The sequence below is a fragment of the Gadus morhua genome, chromosome 11, assembly GCF_902167405.1.
Source record: "Gadus morhua chromosome 11, gadMor3.0, whole genome shotgun sequence".
NCBI classification, from domain to species: Eukaryota; Metazoa; Chordata; class Actinopteri; order Gadiformes; family Gadidae; genus Gadus; species Gadus morhua.
The window spans coordinates 14,885,825-14,903,369 of NC_044058.1; the positions used below are offsets into that span (position 1 = coordinate 14,885,825).

Sequence of the window (17,545 nt, forward strand, 5' to 3'; positions counted from 1 at the left end):
GAGCCTCCTCAAGAGTGCATGTCCGTGTGCCTCGTATCTCTGAATAACTCACGTGTTCCTTGTTACTACTCCTTGAGTCATGCAATGCAACAATGTTGCAAAAAGTTTCCATTGCATTGCGCCAATATACATAATAAGAATATAAATACTTTTTAACAAAAAGCCCTACATTTGTGAAATTTATGTTGTCATTTGTTACAACCGTTATAGCCATCCGCATTTGATGTCAATTGATAAATTAGTTGATTCTATTGACATCTTTTATTTATTGTTATTATTTTTTTCCCCGTGTGTTTTTTTTAGCTGACGCCTATTTATTTTGCTGACGTGCTGATGTTACTCGAGCATGTATGTGCCTGTGTTTGCGTTTTAGTTTCGCAATACTGTGGATGGTCCTAACGTGCTTCTGCGTGGTTAATGAGGTGAACTGTCGCACAACTCTTCGTTTCCTCTGCCACTGCCGTTTCTCATTTCGGTGCAACGAAACCTTCATAATTTGGAGACAGCCTATCGATTACAGTTTGACTTTTCCTTCCTGAAGTTTGTTTCGGAAAGATGGACGGCCGAACAAGAATCCTGATTAGAGGTGGAAAGGTTGTGAACGAAGATCTCTCTTTTATGAGTGACGTCTACATTGAAAATGGGAAAATAGCAGACATTGGACGCAATCTTAAAGTCCCTGCTGGAGCTCAGATTATCGATGCGACGAATATGCTTGTGATGCCGGGCGGCATCGACACCCACACACACATGGAGCTTGCATTCATGGGCACCAAAGCAGTGGATGACTTCTACATCGGTACTAAGGTAAGCCTAACAGAGAATGTGTGATCATGCTTCGTATGCCTTTCCAATGCATGTCTCTCTCTCCACCCGAGTCTGCGTGCAGCGGGGGCGATGTAGGATGGTACCTTTAGGGGGGCTTAGCCCAAAATAAGACGTTCAGTAAGATCTGCAATGCTCTATGTATGCTAGGGGAAAGGGGGACCCCCAGGACGTTGATGGAGTTATATATTACACATCCATGGGCAAAACATTATAGGAAAATTTGCTGATAGGTCCTTCGACTCCTTCCCAAAACGGTTTTAATACTAACTATTGGCCTCCTTAGAGTTTAGATAAAGTGGTTGCCTTAACTTTTGCAGAAAAAAATGAATGGACATTTTCAAGGTGACTACAACGAAGTTTACCATTTACATTTAGGCCTACTCCACTTGCATGTCAAGACTCGAGTTGCAAACTATAAATACATTTAGTTACTAGGTACATCCATGAGAATATCGTCTTTCTCATTGTAACCATTAATCGTACGCAAGTTAATGAGTGTGTGTGTGTGTGTGTGTGTGTGTGTGTGTGTGTGTGTGTGTGTGTGTGTGTGTGTGTGTGTGTGTGTGTGTGTGTGTGTGTGTGTGTGTGTGTTCGCACTCATCCCTGTAAGGCGGCCCTGGCCGGAGGCACCACTATGATCATGGACTTCGTGATCCCCCAGAAGGGCACGTCGCTGCTGGAGGCGTACGATCGCTGGCGCAGCACGGCCGACCCAAAGGTCTGCTGCGACTACTCCCTGCACGTGGCCGTCACGTGGTGGGGCGAGCAGGTACAGGTCACAGGTCACAGGGCATAGGACACAGGTCCATTTACAAAAGCAGTCAAACAAACCAAATTCACTATTGGCTTGATTTGGCTCCACACACAACCTTCAGCGATAAAATAAATCATAAACTGCATTAGTAGTTTTTTTAACATAAAATTTGAGCACCGACATATTTGGGACGTTTCTTATTTTCTTGCAATTTCTTGCCAAGACAATAAAATACAAAAGATGACACCTAAGCAAAGAGTCCCCTTCCCTTGCATTGCGGAAATGCTTTCTCGCCCCATACTGCTCCCAGGTCAAAAGAGAGATGGCCACGCTGGCCGCGGAGCAGGGCGTCAACTCCTTCAAGATGTTCATGGCCTACAAGGATGTGTTCATGCTGTCTGACCAGGAGCTGTACTCGGCCTTCTCCCAGTGCAAGGAGGTCGGCGCCATCGCCCAGGTCCACGCCGAGAACGGAGACCTCATCGCCGAGGTCCGTGTGAACGTCCGCACCGCAGAAAACAGGACTGTGTCTTCCATGGGGATCTAAACCATATCACATGGTGGTATAATACATGGGAGGGGGAGTTTTAGAGATGTTGTTGTGCATGAATCACTTTTAAATGCAGCACAGAGGTTCCTGAACCAGATCAATTTTAAGTACGGACAGACAACACAGATACCCCCAAGATAGATGTGGAGGTAGAGTGTGTTGTGGTTGTGACGTAAGAACATCTCATTACCAAGGATTTTAGTGTTGGTGTGTGTCATGATAGAAGGTCATGAAGAACTGGTGGTATCATATAGTTTATTTTCCCCTCTACACAGACAGGGGATGAGTAAACATAAACATTGGCCATTCCAGGATTAATAAGTAACTGAGTGGGATTCTGCTGGTGAGTGATCATTCACCACATCAGGGTTACAATGTTTAAACACCAAGCAGGGAAAACACATGGTCCTAGATGTGTGTGTGTGTGTGTGTGTGTGTGTGTGTGTGTGTGTGTGTGTGTGTGTGTGTGTGTGTGTGTGTGTGTGTGTGTGTGTGTGTGTGTGTGTGTGTGTGTGTGTGTGTGTGTGTGTGTGAGAGAGAGAGAGAGAGAGAGAGAGAGAGAGAGAGAGAGAGAGAGAGAGAGAGAGAGAGAGAGAGAGAGAGAGAGAGAGAGAGAGAGAGAGAGAGAGAGAGAGAGAGAGAGAGAGAGAGAGAGAGAGAGAGAGAGAGAGAGATATACATAAAGCATGACTGATGGAGCATTTTTAGTATAGTACATTATTCAACTAAGAGGAATTTGTTTCTGCATGAGGTCAGTTATTTTTTAATTCACTAACATGAATACTGGCTGTAGTTATTTTATGAAAGCATTGTGTAAACGACTTAATAGTAAGGCTTTGATAACAAGCTAGCCTATGTTAGCAGCTCTTGCCTTGTGCAGCAACCAAGATCCAAGTTGATCAGGCCAGGATCCTAAAGACATCATACCAGACCTTCACCACTAGGTGGTAGCAAAGGCTAAACATAAACTGTAAATCCCTGAGCTTTGAGTGGGAGTGAAAGCAAATTTAAAGCTATCGATCAAGGACTGTTTTTGTTTTTTGTTTATTACAATAAACTTAAAGGCGTACACCAAACAGTGTCTGAAAAGTGGTTTGACAAAAGTGGTTTACATGCTTGTAATTCCAGCGACATAGACACATTTTGTACATTTGCAGTTTCACTATCCCTGACCAAATCCCCTATCCCACCTTACCTGTTACATGTGACCTTTATCTTGACATGCCCCAACCACCACCACCACCACCATCCTGCTGCTGCACCACAGGGGGCCAAGAAGATGCTGGCCCTGGGCATCACGGGCCCCGAGGGCCACGAGATGTGTCGCCCCGAGGCGGTGGAGGCGGAGGCCACCCAAAGGGCCGTCACCATCGCCCACGCTGTCAACTGTCCGCTGTACGTGGTCCACGTGATGAGCAAGTCAGCCGCCAAGGTGGTCTCCAACGCGCGCAGAGACGGTGAGAAGGGGGGCGGGGCCTCCTCCTCCTCCCTGCAGCACTGTCAGGATAAGGAGGCGGAGTCAGTGCCCTTTTTTATGCATTGAATTACTGTTAATTCAACATTCAGGTCTATTGGAAGCACTTCTTGTCTGTTTAATTGAGATTAAAGAATCAATAACTTTATTCATCATGTACACATGAAGTATGTACAGTGAAATGAAAGTGGTAACGCTTACGGGATTGTGTAAAATCAACAGTAACAATACTTAAAGTAAAAATACACTTTTTTTGTACAGTTTAATTGTTCCCTGCCGTCAGCTATTAGTGAGTGAAATGCACTGTGGGTATATCTGTCTTATGTTGGCTTCGCCTGCCTCTGTTTGAGCCATGACTTTTCGACCGCTCCCGGTTAATTTCTAACCAATCAGGGCATTTCTGACCAATCAGGGCATCTCTTCCATGATTCCGTGATCCGTCTTGCTTGTTGATCACAGGTGCGTGAAATTTCAACACTTTTCAAAGAAGGGACTTGTTGTGCTTGTTTAGCTTCAAAATCATTCTCTCTTCCCGCTCTTCATGCTCTATCTCTTCAAAACTCTTTAATATTGCCTACAGCGCCTTTTAAGTTTGTTGAGGCACTAATAGGCATTAATAGTCTAAATGTTTTGATAATTGTAATTACAATATTGCAGCACATACTGTTTAATTATAATAATACCATCTCAAGATCCCAGTAAAGGGGGTGCCATGAACAGGCAACACTGAGCTACACTGCCCCCCCCCCCCCTCCACAGGGCGCGTGGTGTTTGGGGAGCCCATCGCAGCCGGACTGGGAACAGATGGTACCCACTGCTGGCACAAAGACTGGGCCCACGCGGCCAGGTTTGTCATGGGCCCCCCCCTGAGACCGGACCCCAGCACCCCTGGATACCTCATGGACCTGCTGGCCAAGTAAACATAAACTATACGTATACTGTATATATATAAACATACATAGACATACATAGACATAGAAATGGACTTAGGCATACATAGATCAACACAGACATACATAGACAAAGCCATACATAGACATATATTTGGACATTGACCTATACATACACAGACATATACTTACGTATACATTCATGTAGACCTAGACATATACATATATCAACATAGAAATGATCGAAAACCTACATAGACATACATAAACATATACATAAACATAGACGTATACAAACTTATAAATATACATAGATACAAAGACATAGACAGACAGACATTCATATATGTGATAAAATAATACATTTATGCCATTATTTTTAGCTTTTAATAGCTTAATGCAGTGCTGCTTAATCTGAATCCAGGCGAAAAAATCTGTTTAAGGGTTGGGGAGGTATAAGAGTATGTGCCACTTGGGGGTTCACTCATTCAGTCATAGGTAGCTACTATGTTCCTTGTCATGAATTAATCAATGAATTAATGAATGAACGCATAGACTAATTTATTAATCCCATAACTCATTCTGGTGGAGCAGGTTGTCTGGCAGCTGAAAGGTTGCTGGTTCAATCCCCGGTTCCTCCTAGCATAGTGTTGAGGTGTACCTGAGCAAGGCCCCCGTAACCCTAACTGCTTCCGACCACCAGGCTGTGGTCTTGCATGGTTGACACCACTGTCTGTGTGTGAATCTGTGTATGAATGGGTGACCAGGATGCACTGGTTTTGAAGCAGTTGAGTGGCCACAGGTTAGTAAAGCACTTAATAAATGCGTTCCATTTAGCAGTCATGCATGTCCACTGTCTCCTCCCCAGTGATGACCTGAGTGTGACGGGGACAGATAACTGCACCTTCAGTGTGTGCCAGAAGGCTCTGGGTAAGGACGACTTCACCAAGATCCCCAATGGAGTGAACGGAGTGGAGGACCGGATGTCTGTCATCTGGGAGAAGGGCGTGGTATGTCTCCTCAAGGCTTTCTGGGTGCTACCGGGGGGATGACTTTAGTAAAGGTGCTCGCACACGGTCCCAACAAACAAACCGACATCACTGACATCGGGCCAGGGTGCCATACCCTTTGGGGTTTGTTTGTTGATGTTGGAGGTTTCTTGTCGGCGAACACTTCAAACAGTTAGCTAACCTTTGCCATGTGAAGTTATGTAGGGTGACCCAACTGGAGCTGTCCTCAGAAAGGTCCCTGTTCTTATAAAGAATGTTACGATGTTAAACTATGTTACTCGATTTCAAAATGGCAATGGTTGTAGCTTCCTGATGAATATTCATGGTTAGTCAGTCTCATGTCTATCTGATAGGCTGAGACAGGATCTCTCTATGCAAAGACTTTATACCATAAGAAGGATAAATCATATACAATAGGTTATGAAATATGAATACTATATAGAACTATAAATTCTTTGACACATCATAGTTGACCATTATGCATGTACTGCCCAATGTCAGTTTTACCATAATAAGAATTGTATTTCAGAAATCTGGTCATATAAACAAGTAATTCAGGTTTGTGGGATAAGCATTCATATGTACATATACATAGTACTGCAAACATATTTGATGTTTATAAACCATACACACCATGCCTTCAAGCTTTCAAGGTTTACTTAGTTGCATTCAGGATCCGTCCCTCATCAATAACAACCATTTACAGTATGTGGTTGATAATGAACACAGTCTAGTGTTTGCTGAAGAAGGTTTTCGGAAACATTTCCTGCGCTATGGTTGAGATTGCTGACTCACTCAGAAACGCTGAGCCCAGCAGTATAACAAAGCATTTCACATATTTTGTTGTGGGTAGGCTACTTCTGACGCATGGCAACCAAAATAGTTTGCTGAGTGCAGCAGAGAGTCAATTTTGATATTTTGAGTTTCACGCTACAGAAATTACCTTGCCATAACAACGTCTATCAACTTGGAGTAAAGTGTATAATTTAACCTTTGTTTGTTTAAAGTTTTATTGAGCTTGTTTACCTCTTTATAAGAGATATGATTACACTTTACACTATGGGTATATTAATTAACCATTATTTCATGCTAGTTGAAAACAGTAATAAGCATTATCACAAGCATAAGGTTAATGTATTAGGGTTAACCCTAACACGACCCCTATTAAATCATTAGTAATTGATTAGTGAACCATTAATTAACTTTTAATTAACTGTTAGCAAATGCTTATTGCGGCATTAAGTAATCTCTTCTTTTTTTTTGAACGATTTTTTTTTTTTTTTTTGAAAGATTATTATATATTTTTTAATGCTTTATTATAGAGTGAGATATAAAGGAAGGTATGGGAGATAGAGGGGAGGTCATGCAGCAAATGACCACGGGCAGGACTCGAAACCGGGTCGCTGCGTTTAGGACTGAGCCTATATGGTACACGTACACACTGTACCCGGTGAGCCACCAGTAATATTAATTTTAAGACCAGTTTTGTAAAGTGTCACAGCTGACAGAAGCAGAAACGTACTAACACTTCAAAACAATACAGGCACATGATATGAACACCTACATGGGCACAGGCATTGGCTAATCAAGTCTGTTCTTTGTCTTTCCCTCAGCACAGTGGAAAGATGGACGAAAACCGATACGTCGCCGTAACCAGCAGCAACGCGGCCAAAATATTCAACTTCTATCCCCAAAAGGGCCGCATCGCCACGGGTTCTGATGCCGACGTGCTGGTCTGGGACCCCAATTCCACAAGGTTAAAGGACATATCTTTCTTTCATAGACAGGAGGTACGGTACAGGGGACATAGACGCTGCACCCAACTTGTGTTTGGTTATCTTTATTGTTCCATCTGTGCACATGCATACTTCAAATTCTTCCGTCAAGTTATGATTGCCGACGATTTGGCATACATCAGACCACGCTGTGATGGTGCATAACATGTAAAGATGCAATATATTTAGCTCTGGTGTTGTTTGTGTTTAGAGAATAAAGCTCTGCTGTTGTCAATGTTAAGATAATAGAGCTCTAATGTTGTTGATGTAAGGAGAATAGAGCTCTGCTGTTGTTAATGTTAAGAGAATATAGCTCTAGTGTTGTTAATGTTAGAATAGAGCTCTGATATTGTTAATGTTAAGAGAATAGAGCTCTGCTGTTGTTAATGTTAGAATAGAGCTCTGATATTGTTAATGTTAAGAGAATAGAGCTCTGCTGTTGTTAATGTTAGAATAGAGCTCTGATATTGTTAATGTTAAGAGAATAGAGCTCTGCTGTTTTCATGCTTTAGTTTCTACCCCCTTCCATCCCCGCCCACACCTGCATTCTCAGCCATCATGAAGCAGCTGAAACAGAGCTAGCTTTTAAAGTGCGTCTTGCGAGTGTGGGACATTTACATCCAGCCGTCAGCGTTCCGACGTGCAGCTTGTGAACTACGGATGTGAGGTTAGAGCGAGCATGGGATTGTTTCATGTCCCGTCACCCCGATAAAAAAGGCCCAGGCACTAACGCTTGTTGGTTTTACCCACAGCAAAACAACATGTCACATGATGACATCACCACCATGTCATTGCTTACGTGCAAAGCCTCTTTATAGCCCGGTGCTTACGATGTGGGTAGATAGTCAAGTCTAAAAAAAGGAAGCTAAAGCAGTAATCCCTTTTCATCCTAAAAATGTGTAGGTGTTCTCTATTTTAATATTGGGTACATTGTAATGCAGCACAGAGCTGAGGTGCTGAGACATCAGGAGGTTGCTGTTAAGAAAGACGTTTTATGTCGAGGTATTAACTTCACTTGGATGTTTCAATGGGGTTGCTGGCGATGTAGGCCGACTTAGCCTGCCTAAGACAGCATACATCGACATTAAAACCAAAACATAATGAATGCATCCAAGTGGTTTTACACACGCACGCACGCACGCACGCACGCACGCACGCACGCACGCACGCACGCACGCACGCACGCACGCACGCACGCGCCTAGCGTTTGCATGCAATATGCCAGTGTACCATATTCTTTATCCATATCCAATCATTTCACACACACAGACACACACACATCATGTTTGCATGCAAGGAGCTACTGTGCAGCAGCCCTTACATAACCCATAGTGGCTGATAGGTACAAGGTGAGTGTGTTTTGTTTGTGCGCACATGCTTGTGTGTTGGTGTGCACACATTTATGTGTGTGTGTGCACATACGTACGTGCGTGCATGCATGCGCATGCATGTGTGTGGGTGTGCACGTGCGTACCTACCTGCCTCGTACTGTTTGTCAGCAGGCAAAAGAAAAAAAACACATGCCTTCTGTCGTCCAGGGCCGACAGCTCATTAACGTTTATGTCGGCTAATCATCTGTGGATCAGCGCAGCCAATGTGCCCTGGTTGTTGTCGCTGTCGCAACCTGCGAGGGACAGGAATGAATCCTGGTGGTTAGATAAGCAGACTCTCCCTGTGCTCTCCAGCCTCTTTAAGATCATCCTTCTATTGTCTTCTGAAGCTAAGGGGAAATATGCAGGGCAATCGAGGGCTATTAGTTTGGTATGGTGGGCCTTATAGTACTGTATCCTGCCCGGAATGGGAATTGTGTTTCTGTTCAGTGGTTTTAATGCTGCGAAGTGAAAGGATTTATATTGTCCTGTCCTATATTTATTGTCCTGAAATGTACTCGTATGTCTTAAGGTAAAGTATTTTCTTTGCATAACATTTATACTGTTTAGAAGATACTTCCCTGGCATTATTACTGATTTAACTGGGCACTTCCCCATCAAATATACTACAATAAGCATCATTGGATGGCATGGAGGAAGCTATAATATAAAGCTTTGTTAGCCTTCCAGCCAAGTGTGCAGCTCGCATGCACATCCCTAAACAATGCATGATGAAAGTTTCAGCCTTGCATTGTTCCACTTATATTAATTAATGCATTTATAAAGTGCTTTACATAGTGAGTGTCTGTATGTGTGTGTGTGAGAGGGGGGGGGGGGATATGCCACCTCATCCACAAATGTGTCGAGCAGCAGCCAGAATGCTTTCATACTGGATGGGTGAGGAATGATGCAATCTAATGAAAGACCAGGAGACGTTTAGGAAGCCAATGTGGGACCGGATTCAGGTTGGCATTTTGGCCAGGACACCGGGGGAAGCAGCCAACTCTTGAGATGAGTACCACAGAGCTTCAGTGACCACACGAGTCAGGACCTCTTATTCAAAAAGCCCTACTCTTGGACATGACAAAGGTCCATCTCCATCTTGAGGTATTGGGGATATAACATAGGTCAGAGGGATGAGCACCCCCCCCCCCCCACCCCCCCATTGGCCTTCCAACACACCTACCAGCACCTTCTCGGTCTCCCAGCCAGCCCTTCCTCACCTCCAATGAATCAAGCTTAAGTTTAACACAGGGAACGCCGGACTGAAACCATCCGAGCCACGTTGTCCTCCTTCCCCACTCTGATCTTATTGTGTCTGGATGTTCCCTGGAACCACAGGACGATCTCGGCCAGCACGCACCACCAGGCGGTGGACTACAACATCTTCGAGGGCATGGTGTGCCACGGCGTCCCGGTGGTAACCATCTCCCGGGGAAAGGTGGTGTACGAGCGTGGGGAGCTGACGGTGAAGGCCGGGGCGGGCCGCTTCGTCCCGCGGCCGCCGTTCTCCGAGTTTGTCTACAAGCGCGTGAGGCAGAGGGAGCAGGTGGGATCCTTCTGTCTCTCTTCTGTCTCTCCACACCACACCATAACATATTCCCCTTTCAGGGCACAGAGAGCAGAGCCCTTTTAAACCACAGTCAGGATTTTTCTCTTCAGAAAGATGGAAGATGAATAAAATATGAAGTCTCAGGGAGAATGGTGCAGCAGCTTTTAAAGACCATAACTATTGTTACGGTGACCTACATGCAAACTGAAATGTATTTTCTGTGTGTTGGACAGGTGTGTCAGCCTACAGCTGTGGTCAGAGAGCCATACCGGGGCAAAGTCATCTCGTTGTGAGCCAGTGACCTACATCGGACCAGCGCACTCAAGAGTCACGCCTCTTTTGTTGTCGTCTGTTGCCTATATTACTCCAGTTTATGACGCAGCTGTATTTAATTCACCCGATGAAAGAACAGATAGGGGATGTTAGTTCCTCACTGCTTGAGCTAATCCTTGCCATGGTTACTGCACTTCTGGGAGGCAGGGCTTCTTTCCAGGGTATCTAAACAAATTACATTTTGTGGCTAAAGATTACAATTGTATTTTCTTGAAATTAAACTACTAATCAAACGTGGTAAAGTGAATTAATGTGATTATGAATTTGAATATGACAATTACAAAAATCCGTCGAATGTTTTTATTTTGTGTATTGTAAAAGAAAACCCAAAGAACTTGCTTTGTTTGTGTATGACGTCATTCCTCTTTCACCCCTTTATATATTTACTTGCATATTCACATTCACATTTCTATGCCCATGTAAGGAGGCTGCATGCCTGCTATGGTAAAACAACCTAGCCATGCTGTTACATGACACACATAGTGGCCTCCTATTGGGTAGGATTGCTGGCGTTGTGATTTGCCACAGGGCTGTTTGAGACATAATGTGAGTTTATCAGGTTGCCACACGGGTCAGTGGCAATATGTGAGTCACAAATGGTGCACTCATTCAAGCACTGGGCCACTTCCTCTCTCATGCAGCATTTTGTGGTTTGATGTGGTTCATTGAATGGGGGGCATCCTGTACTTAAATGGTCTAAAATCATTGCTTAATCTTTATTTACTGATTATTACATTTTATGTGGAGAAAATAATAATCAAAAAGATCAATCAAATTCTGACTTATCCGAGTATCAAACTGTATCCATACAAGATCTGTTGAATGATCGATGAGCATCGATGTACAGGGCAGTAATTATTGGACTCCGAAGGAGTGCCAGAAGAGAAGCTGCTCCCAGCCCATGTAAAGGGACGTCTGTCTCGTATTATGTAAGCGAGACAGTTATCTGTGTGTGGAGCTAACTGATAAAGCTCTCTGAGCACCGGCCCCTCAGTACAGAGTGCTTGGTGATTATGGGGAGATGCCGGGTACTAACTCCGATCAAATGCAGGAAACAAACGCAGACACGACAAACCGCTGCAAGTTAACAAAAACTGCTTTGATTAAAACATATCAAAAATGAACATGGTGAGGAGACAAACAGAGTGGATTCAGCTTTACAATCTGTAGATCATATGTATGGATCAATTATGGTAAATTGAATATCAACATTTAGTAGCTTGTTGTTGGTAATGCTTGTCTTTAGAAGTAGAGCAGATTCACACTTCTGGCTCGCACTTCTGGCTACAGATAGCATATCGTGATCTTTCACTTCTGCATATTATTTACAATCCATTACCTTTTGTGGTGTTGGAACACGGCGGACACAACAGCAGCTGCAGTCAGAAAACAGTTGAAAGCAAACAGTGTGTTTCCAGTCCAGTATCTAGTTACTGTATAATGGCACAACTAAAGCCCCAACAACATGTCATTACAGACATATCTGTCTTACAATAACCTTTGTATAAATTTCCATGAATGAATCATGATCACATACAATGGATATTTCCATTTCCTTTAATGCCTTGTTTGATCTTGTCTACAATATGACAAAAAAATATTCAGGAGTATTGAGTCATAGTTCAGTAGGGAAGCTTATTGCTTCTATTTTAAAGTGGAAAATATAACAGATAATATTATTTCATACTTTTAATAGCCCTGCATTTTTTGTACTTTCAACTTCAACAATGTCAACAACATCAACAATAATCATTATTATAGTCTACAAACACCATTACAAGTCAATATTAATATGTACATAATATAATTATTTGAAATAACTTATCAGTCAATTTAGTACAAAATCCTTATGCGATCCATTTGGCTTTGGCCCGAAGATCAGTGGACACCAGAAATGTAACTAAGGGAAAAAAGAAAACAAAATGTTAACAATCATTTTATAAATCTATCCCAATCACACACGTGCCACATGATATGTTTCAGGCAAACCTTGAAAATGAACGATCCCAACGTGACGTCATCATCGATTCTCTTAGTTTTATGTCTCTTCCTCAGGATCTTTGCATGAAGGTACTTCACCCTCGCCTCTGAGGATTCTGAGAAGAATTGCTCGCAGATAAGAAGCCGAAGCTGCATGAGCTTGGAAGCCATGGCGGCCATGATGAGCAGGATGAGCAGAATGAAAGCCAGCGGGGCGATGGAGCTGTAGAACGGCAGCTTAGGCTGAGGAAGGCACTCCTTCTCAAACAAGGTCATGTTGTACGAGAAATCGTACGTTTGCTGCCCTTCATTGGTCCGTAAACCGACAAGTGTTTGGATTTCCTATGAGATCAAAGCAAAAATTGTTTTTTAGCTGCTATTCCTCTGGCTCAGGAGACTCAGAACAATTAATCAAAGATGCGATATCAGTGATACTTACTGTGTATTTCATTATCAGTGGCACTTTAATTGGCTCCAACTCTGCCAAGTGTGTGGTTATGATCTTCACAAAACAGTACATTAACGCATCGATACCCAAAAACAAGACCCACAACATGAAATGGGAAAAAACCGGGATGCCATACTTCACCATGGCTCGCCCCTCCGACTTGGTGAAATGTAGGGTGGGGATGCAAATATACTTCCTCTCCTCCTGTGGCGTGAGAGGCAGCACGTGAGGCCTTCCCTCTGCCTTCTCCCTGGCGTCAAACGCCACAAATTTGGGGCTGATGAACTTGTTCTTGTACATCACGCTGTCGCGGTACTTTTTCACGTGCAGCGCGATTAGGAAGAAGAGCAAGAGGAAGCTGACAGCGGGTAGCACCTGGTGCATCACCGACCTCATGGTGTGCACCACGGCCAGCGCCCTGGTCACCGTCTGGTTGAGATTGTGCCTGGCATCTGCCAGCTTCTCCTTGAACCTCTTGCTGTCCGCCTTGGCGGAAACCTTCAAGTCAGCGTCAAACTGGATCAGCCCGTTATCCATCTCGAATACCTGCTTGAATATCTTATGAACCCATCTCAGCATTTTGATGTAGTTGTCCAGCGGTGCCAAGGAGACGGACAACCTCTTGGCCTTGAGGTTGCATAACATGCTCCTGGCCAAGCCAGTGAGGTTCTCCATGGTGTTGTGGATGATTCGGAGCACGACGAAACTGATGCCGGTCATGAGAAGCAGCTTACGACTCTGCTTCATGAAGCAGGAGATGACAAACAGTATTCCCATGCATCGCACTCTTCTAGAGAGGCAGAAAGCGACATTGATCAGAGTGCAGAAGCAGCCAGCCATGCAGCAGGCTACGACTGCTTCGTAGCCCCGCATGAAGAGGAGGTACAGGAGGAGCAGGGAGCCCAGGAGCAAGCTCAGCAGGCTGCAGGTGACTACAAGAATGGCTCCTCTCCGAAGATCGTCCATTCTGCCAGTAACGTAAACTTCTGTCACAACCCCTGCCCACGTTGGAAAAGCATTGCAGTGCGGAGAAGGCCATCACTCTTTGCGTCAATCATTCAAATGAATGTTCAATGGTTGAATCATTCGACCACTCCTGGCTAAAGGATGGTAGTGAATGTGGGACTTTGCGGAATGAAGACCATGTATGAAGAACAGCCGTGTGTCCTGTGCTGCCTCTACTTATACATGAATGGAAGAGGAACTATTGCTCCAACTCAACCCTAAGATATTGCTCACTTCCCCATTTGTCTTGAGTTCCGTAAGTGCTCTTCCTGTTGTCTACAGTCTTTTTCTATTTCTCTCGTTCGCTCATTCTTTATTTATCCATCTGTGGCGTCTTTATGTGCGTGAACTAGTGTTCGTGTTGATGTCAGCCAACACACAGCGTCAGTGTAATATCCATTTTTTATTTTAATTTGAAAAATAACTTACATAAATCTCTGTACTCAACCATACTTTACCAAGACATAGCCTTGGCATTAACACATTGCACCAAAGGAAGAAAAAGAAAAGGCATTGGAAAGGATAAATAGCATATGTCTTTGTCATCATTTGAGGCATTATTTCTGTTCCGAAAGACTGCTGATCTATTTGTGATAGCTTTTTTTTATTTAAACCCTGACATCTATAGTTATGTACAATGGAAATCAAAATATATAGCTTGTTACAGCAAATAAGCTTTCAATGGACATCAAAACGTAGGAGCTTAATATGGAAAAGGAATAATGCCTCAATTAAATTTCATTCAGACATACTGCAACTTTAATATTTATAAACTTCCCAGACATGAGAAGCACTTATAATTACTAAAAATATAAAATAAAATAAAAATGGACTGGTCTTGGCCATTAAATAAACTAACAAAAATATAGTAAAATTAATTTCATTTTCATAAACAAGGAAAAAATGTGTGGCAATATCCCTTGTTACTCGAACTTGTCATTAGCTCATCTTTACCAACAGTGCCTGAAAAAAATTATCAACATCCATCTCTTTTCATGTTTGCTGTCTCTGGATTCGATGTAGACCTCTTGTTTTTATAAATACAGATAATTTTTGCATGTTAGTCAACAATACTGAAATAAAATACACTTGCAATCACAACTGTGTCATCAACCTCTGTTAAATATAAAATATTTTCCATGTCAAAAACGAAATAAAATATGATCATAGGGGTGGAATGTTTTGATAAAACGTTGACAATTGGTCAGTTAAGCCCAATAACTAATTTGTTGTAGAATTCAATTTTAGGTGAGGGGGGAGGAAAGTAATGGAGTTGACATGCACTGTACAAGAAACTGCAAAAAGTCCAAATATCATCTTTATCAAAACATGCTGAGTTACTGTAAGGTGTGCCCAAGCCATGTTGCAGAAGAACCTTTTCAACATGCTTGTCAAACAAATCAAATCCTAAATGAAATAAATACTGAAAGAATACAGAACTGTAAAATAAACAACAGTCCCTCAGATCTGGCAATATCAGGGGATCGAACAATTGTAGCGATGAATCGTACGATGGTAAGTACCCTGGGATAGAGGTGAAAAGAAACTAATAGAAACAATGTACAATTTGCACATAATGTTTATCTTTATAAGGCGTGTGCCTTTTACAATGAAATAAATAGTTTACATTTATCTTCATCACTTTTTGTCACATAAACATATTTGTTGAATAAAATAAAACCTTAAACTTGTCCTTATCTGGGCATCTGCAAAATGCAGACTGTGTTGGGGACCAAAAAATGATAAAGAGTTTGTCTTTTTTTTTTATCACGCTGTTGCATTCACTCCCCTTGAAAACCATGCACTAGTGAATTTACCATAAAAAATAATATAAATTGTTGAAAATGGCTGATCGGTTGTATTTGTTTTTTCTCTATTTTTTTGCAAGTTGCAGCCTCAAGAAAATAATTGTTAATTTTTTTAGATTCAGCTAACTTTTTTTGTCCATGCAAAAAAACGAAAACAAAAAAATAACTAAAATTTAACTAATTTAAATGTCGTACAATATATGAACTGAGAGAGAAATATGTTTTCTTTCTATCTTTCCGTTCTTCTTGGGGGGCCTCATGGGAGCCATGCCAGTCTTAACACATTGGCTTTGACTTGAAGTCTTTCCGGAATATTCCAATGTGGCTAGACTAGACCTGTAGCATTATGGGGGCTCTCGGTGGGTTTGGGCTGGGTCATACAGGCAGACGCAATTCCTCCCCCGGTAGTAGACTCCCAAACCCCATTCTACTACACAGCTAGGCCACACCAAGCTTCCGGCGAGGGACTTTTTAACCCCCCCTTCAGATGCAAGTACATTGACATAAAACAAGGAAACAGTGAAAAAAGCTAAATAAATAAAAAATTCAAAGCAAAAAATATGATTGATTTATGTTGGTATTCTTTTTTGTGTACATTTTTTTCATTCAAAAGAAAAAAAAAAAAGAGGGCTCCTGCAGAACAGTTTGTGTGGTTCCCAGGACTGAACCCACTGCTCGCCCTCCCCCCACCGCCCCACCCCGCCCCCCCACCCCGCCCATCCCTCATGGCTTGGAACTGGATGAAAACCCGGAACCTGGCGGATTCCTCGTGCTAAGGAGTTCATTCCGGCTTCCTCCAAAAAACCCACGACGGCCGCCTGGCGAGTCTGGCCCCCAGGCGGCACGTTGCCCTGCGCCCTGTCGTGTGCGCGACCTCTTTAATTATTATTTTTTTGCTCAAAACACAGGGTCATGTTCACACCCCTAGCAACAGGCTCAGAAGACACAACATCAAGCATGCAGTGTAACCGGGGGGCGAGACGCGGCCTGTACTTCAACACTGGCTGCTACAACAACGCTACCAGTCCGCTCACTGCTATGACCGCGAGAAACTGTCCAGTGACGATTGAGACGCTCTCCTCGTTAGGGGGGCCAGTGTAGGGTCCACCAATGAGGAAGGGGGAAAGAGCTTGAACCAGCCAATCACCATGTTGGACAGGTCCAGCTCGTCTAACAGTATCTGAACCGCTCCCATGAAGGATTTATGGTCCATGCGTCCATAGTCCCCCCATACGATGATCTGGAAGAGGAAGAGGAAGAAGAGGAAAGAAAAGAGTGCCATCAGAACCACTTCATCAACTCAGATCGTCTTCAGGGTACGATACAGGAGGGTTTCATTACTTCAAAAGATAAGTCAACACGTCGTACCTGTAAAACCTTGCCTCCCGGACTCTCTTCAAACGGCAGTTGCTGCTGGTAAAGAGGGTCCAAGGTTTTTCTTGCTACTTTTGTTTTCTTTTTGGCTATGCAGGCTCCATTTTCCAAAAGGTAGACCTTTACATATGGTGCTGTAGAGGACAGAGAAGGGAGAGGAGAAAACAGTCAGGACTTTTCCACCTCAACAGGATTGGATTTTGTCTCCCCTTTAAAATGTCCCATTTCTAAGGGACTTGCCCCTTGCTGATCCCAACATGTCCCAACACATCACAAAGGAATAGATTCGGACTAAAGGGTTTCGGAGCTGAGGATGGCAGTTTGAGAGCTGAATGTACCTGGCAGTGCCTTGGAACCTGGTTTTCCCACAAGGCCACGGGCTCTTATAACCTCC

General features: G+C 43.2%; 3 protein-coding genes across 24 annotated transcripts in view; 1 reads left to right on the forward strand and 2 right to left on the reverse strand.

The window, feature by feature from the left end:
• The first annotated feature begins 362 nt into the window (after nucleotides 1-362).
• dpys (dihydropyrimidinase) lies at nucleotides 363-10,875 on the forward strand. The gene is made up of 9 exons (XM_030370119.1): nucleotides 363-807; nucleotides 1,439-1,597; nucleotides 1,893-2,072; nucleotides 3,400-3,589; nucleotides 4,366-4,522; nucleotides 5,365-5,506; nucleotides 7,120-7,262; nucleotides 9,993-10,200; nucleotides 10,437-10,875. Exons 1-9 carry the CDS (start codon nucleotides 556-558, stop codon nucleotides 10,494-10,496), a joined length of 1,491 nt encoding a protein of 496 aa, XP_030225979.1. The 5' UTR covers nucleotides 363-555; the 3' UTR covers nucleotides 10,497-10,875.
• A 358-nt stretch (nucleotides 10,876-11,233) lies between these two features.
• On the reverse strand, nucleotides 11,234-14,156 carry dcstamp (dendrocyte expressed seven transmembrane protein). The gene is made up of 3 exons (XM_030370120.1): nucleotides 12,956-14,156; nucleotides 12,526-12,858; nucleotides 11,234-12,436 (listed from the first exon to the last, which is right to left on the reverse strand). The coding sequence occupies exons 1-3, from the start codon at nucleotides 13,928-13,930 to the stop codon at nucleotides 12,365-12,367; spliced, it is 1,380 nt and encodes a 459-aa protein (XP_030225980.1). The 5' UTR covers nucleotides 13,931-14,156; the 3' UTR covers nucleotides 11,234-12,364.
• Nucleotides 14,157-16,494: 2,338 nt separating this feature from the next.
• rims2a (regulating synaptic membrane exocytosis 2a) overlaps nucleotides 16,495-17,545 on the reverse strand; it is a 133,579-nt gene continuing 132,528 nt past the window's right edge. For all 22 annotated transcript variants that reach the window (XM_030370096.1, XM_030370095.1, XM_030370094.1 and 19 more), the window contains 3 exons: nucleotides 17,490-17,545; nucleotides 17,146-17,285; nucleotides 16,495-17,017 (listed from right to left, as the gene is read on the reverse strand). The exon at nucleotides 17,490-17,545 is cut by the window's right edge and continues 46 nt beyond it. In XM_030370096.1, coding sequence (XP_030225956.1) covers nucleotides 16,814-17,017; nucleotides 17,146-17,285; nucleotides 17,490-17,545 — 400 coding nt within the window. In that variant the 3' untranslated portion in view covers nucleotides 16,495-16,813. The remainder of the gene's footprint in view (nucleotides 17,018-17,145; nucleotides 17,286-17,489) is intronic.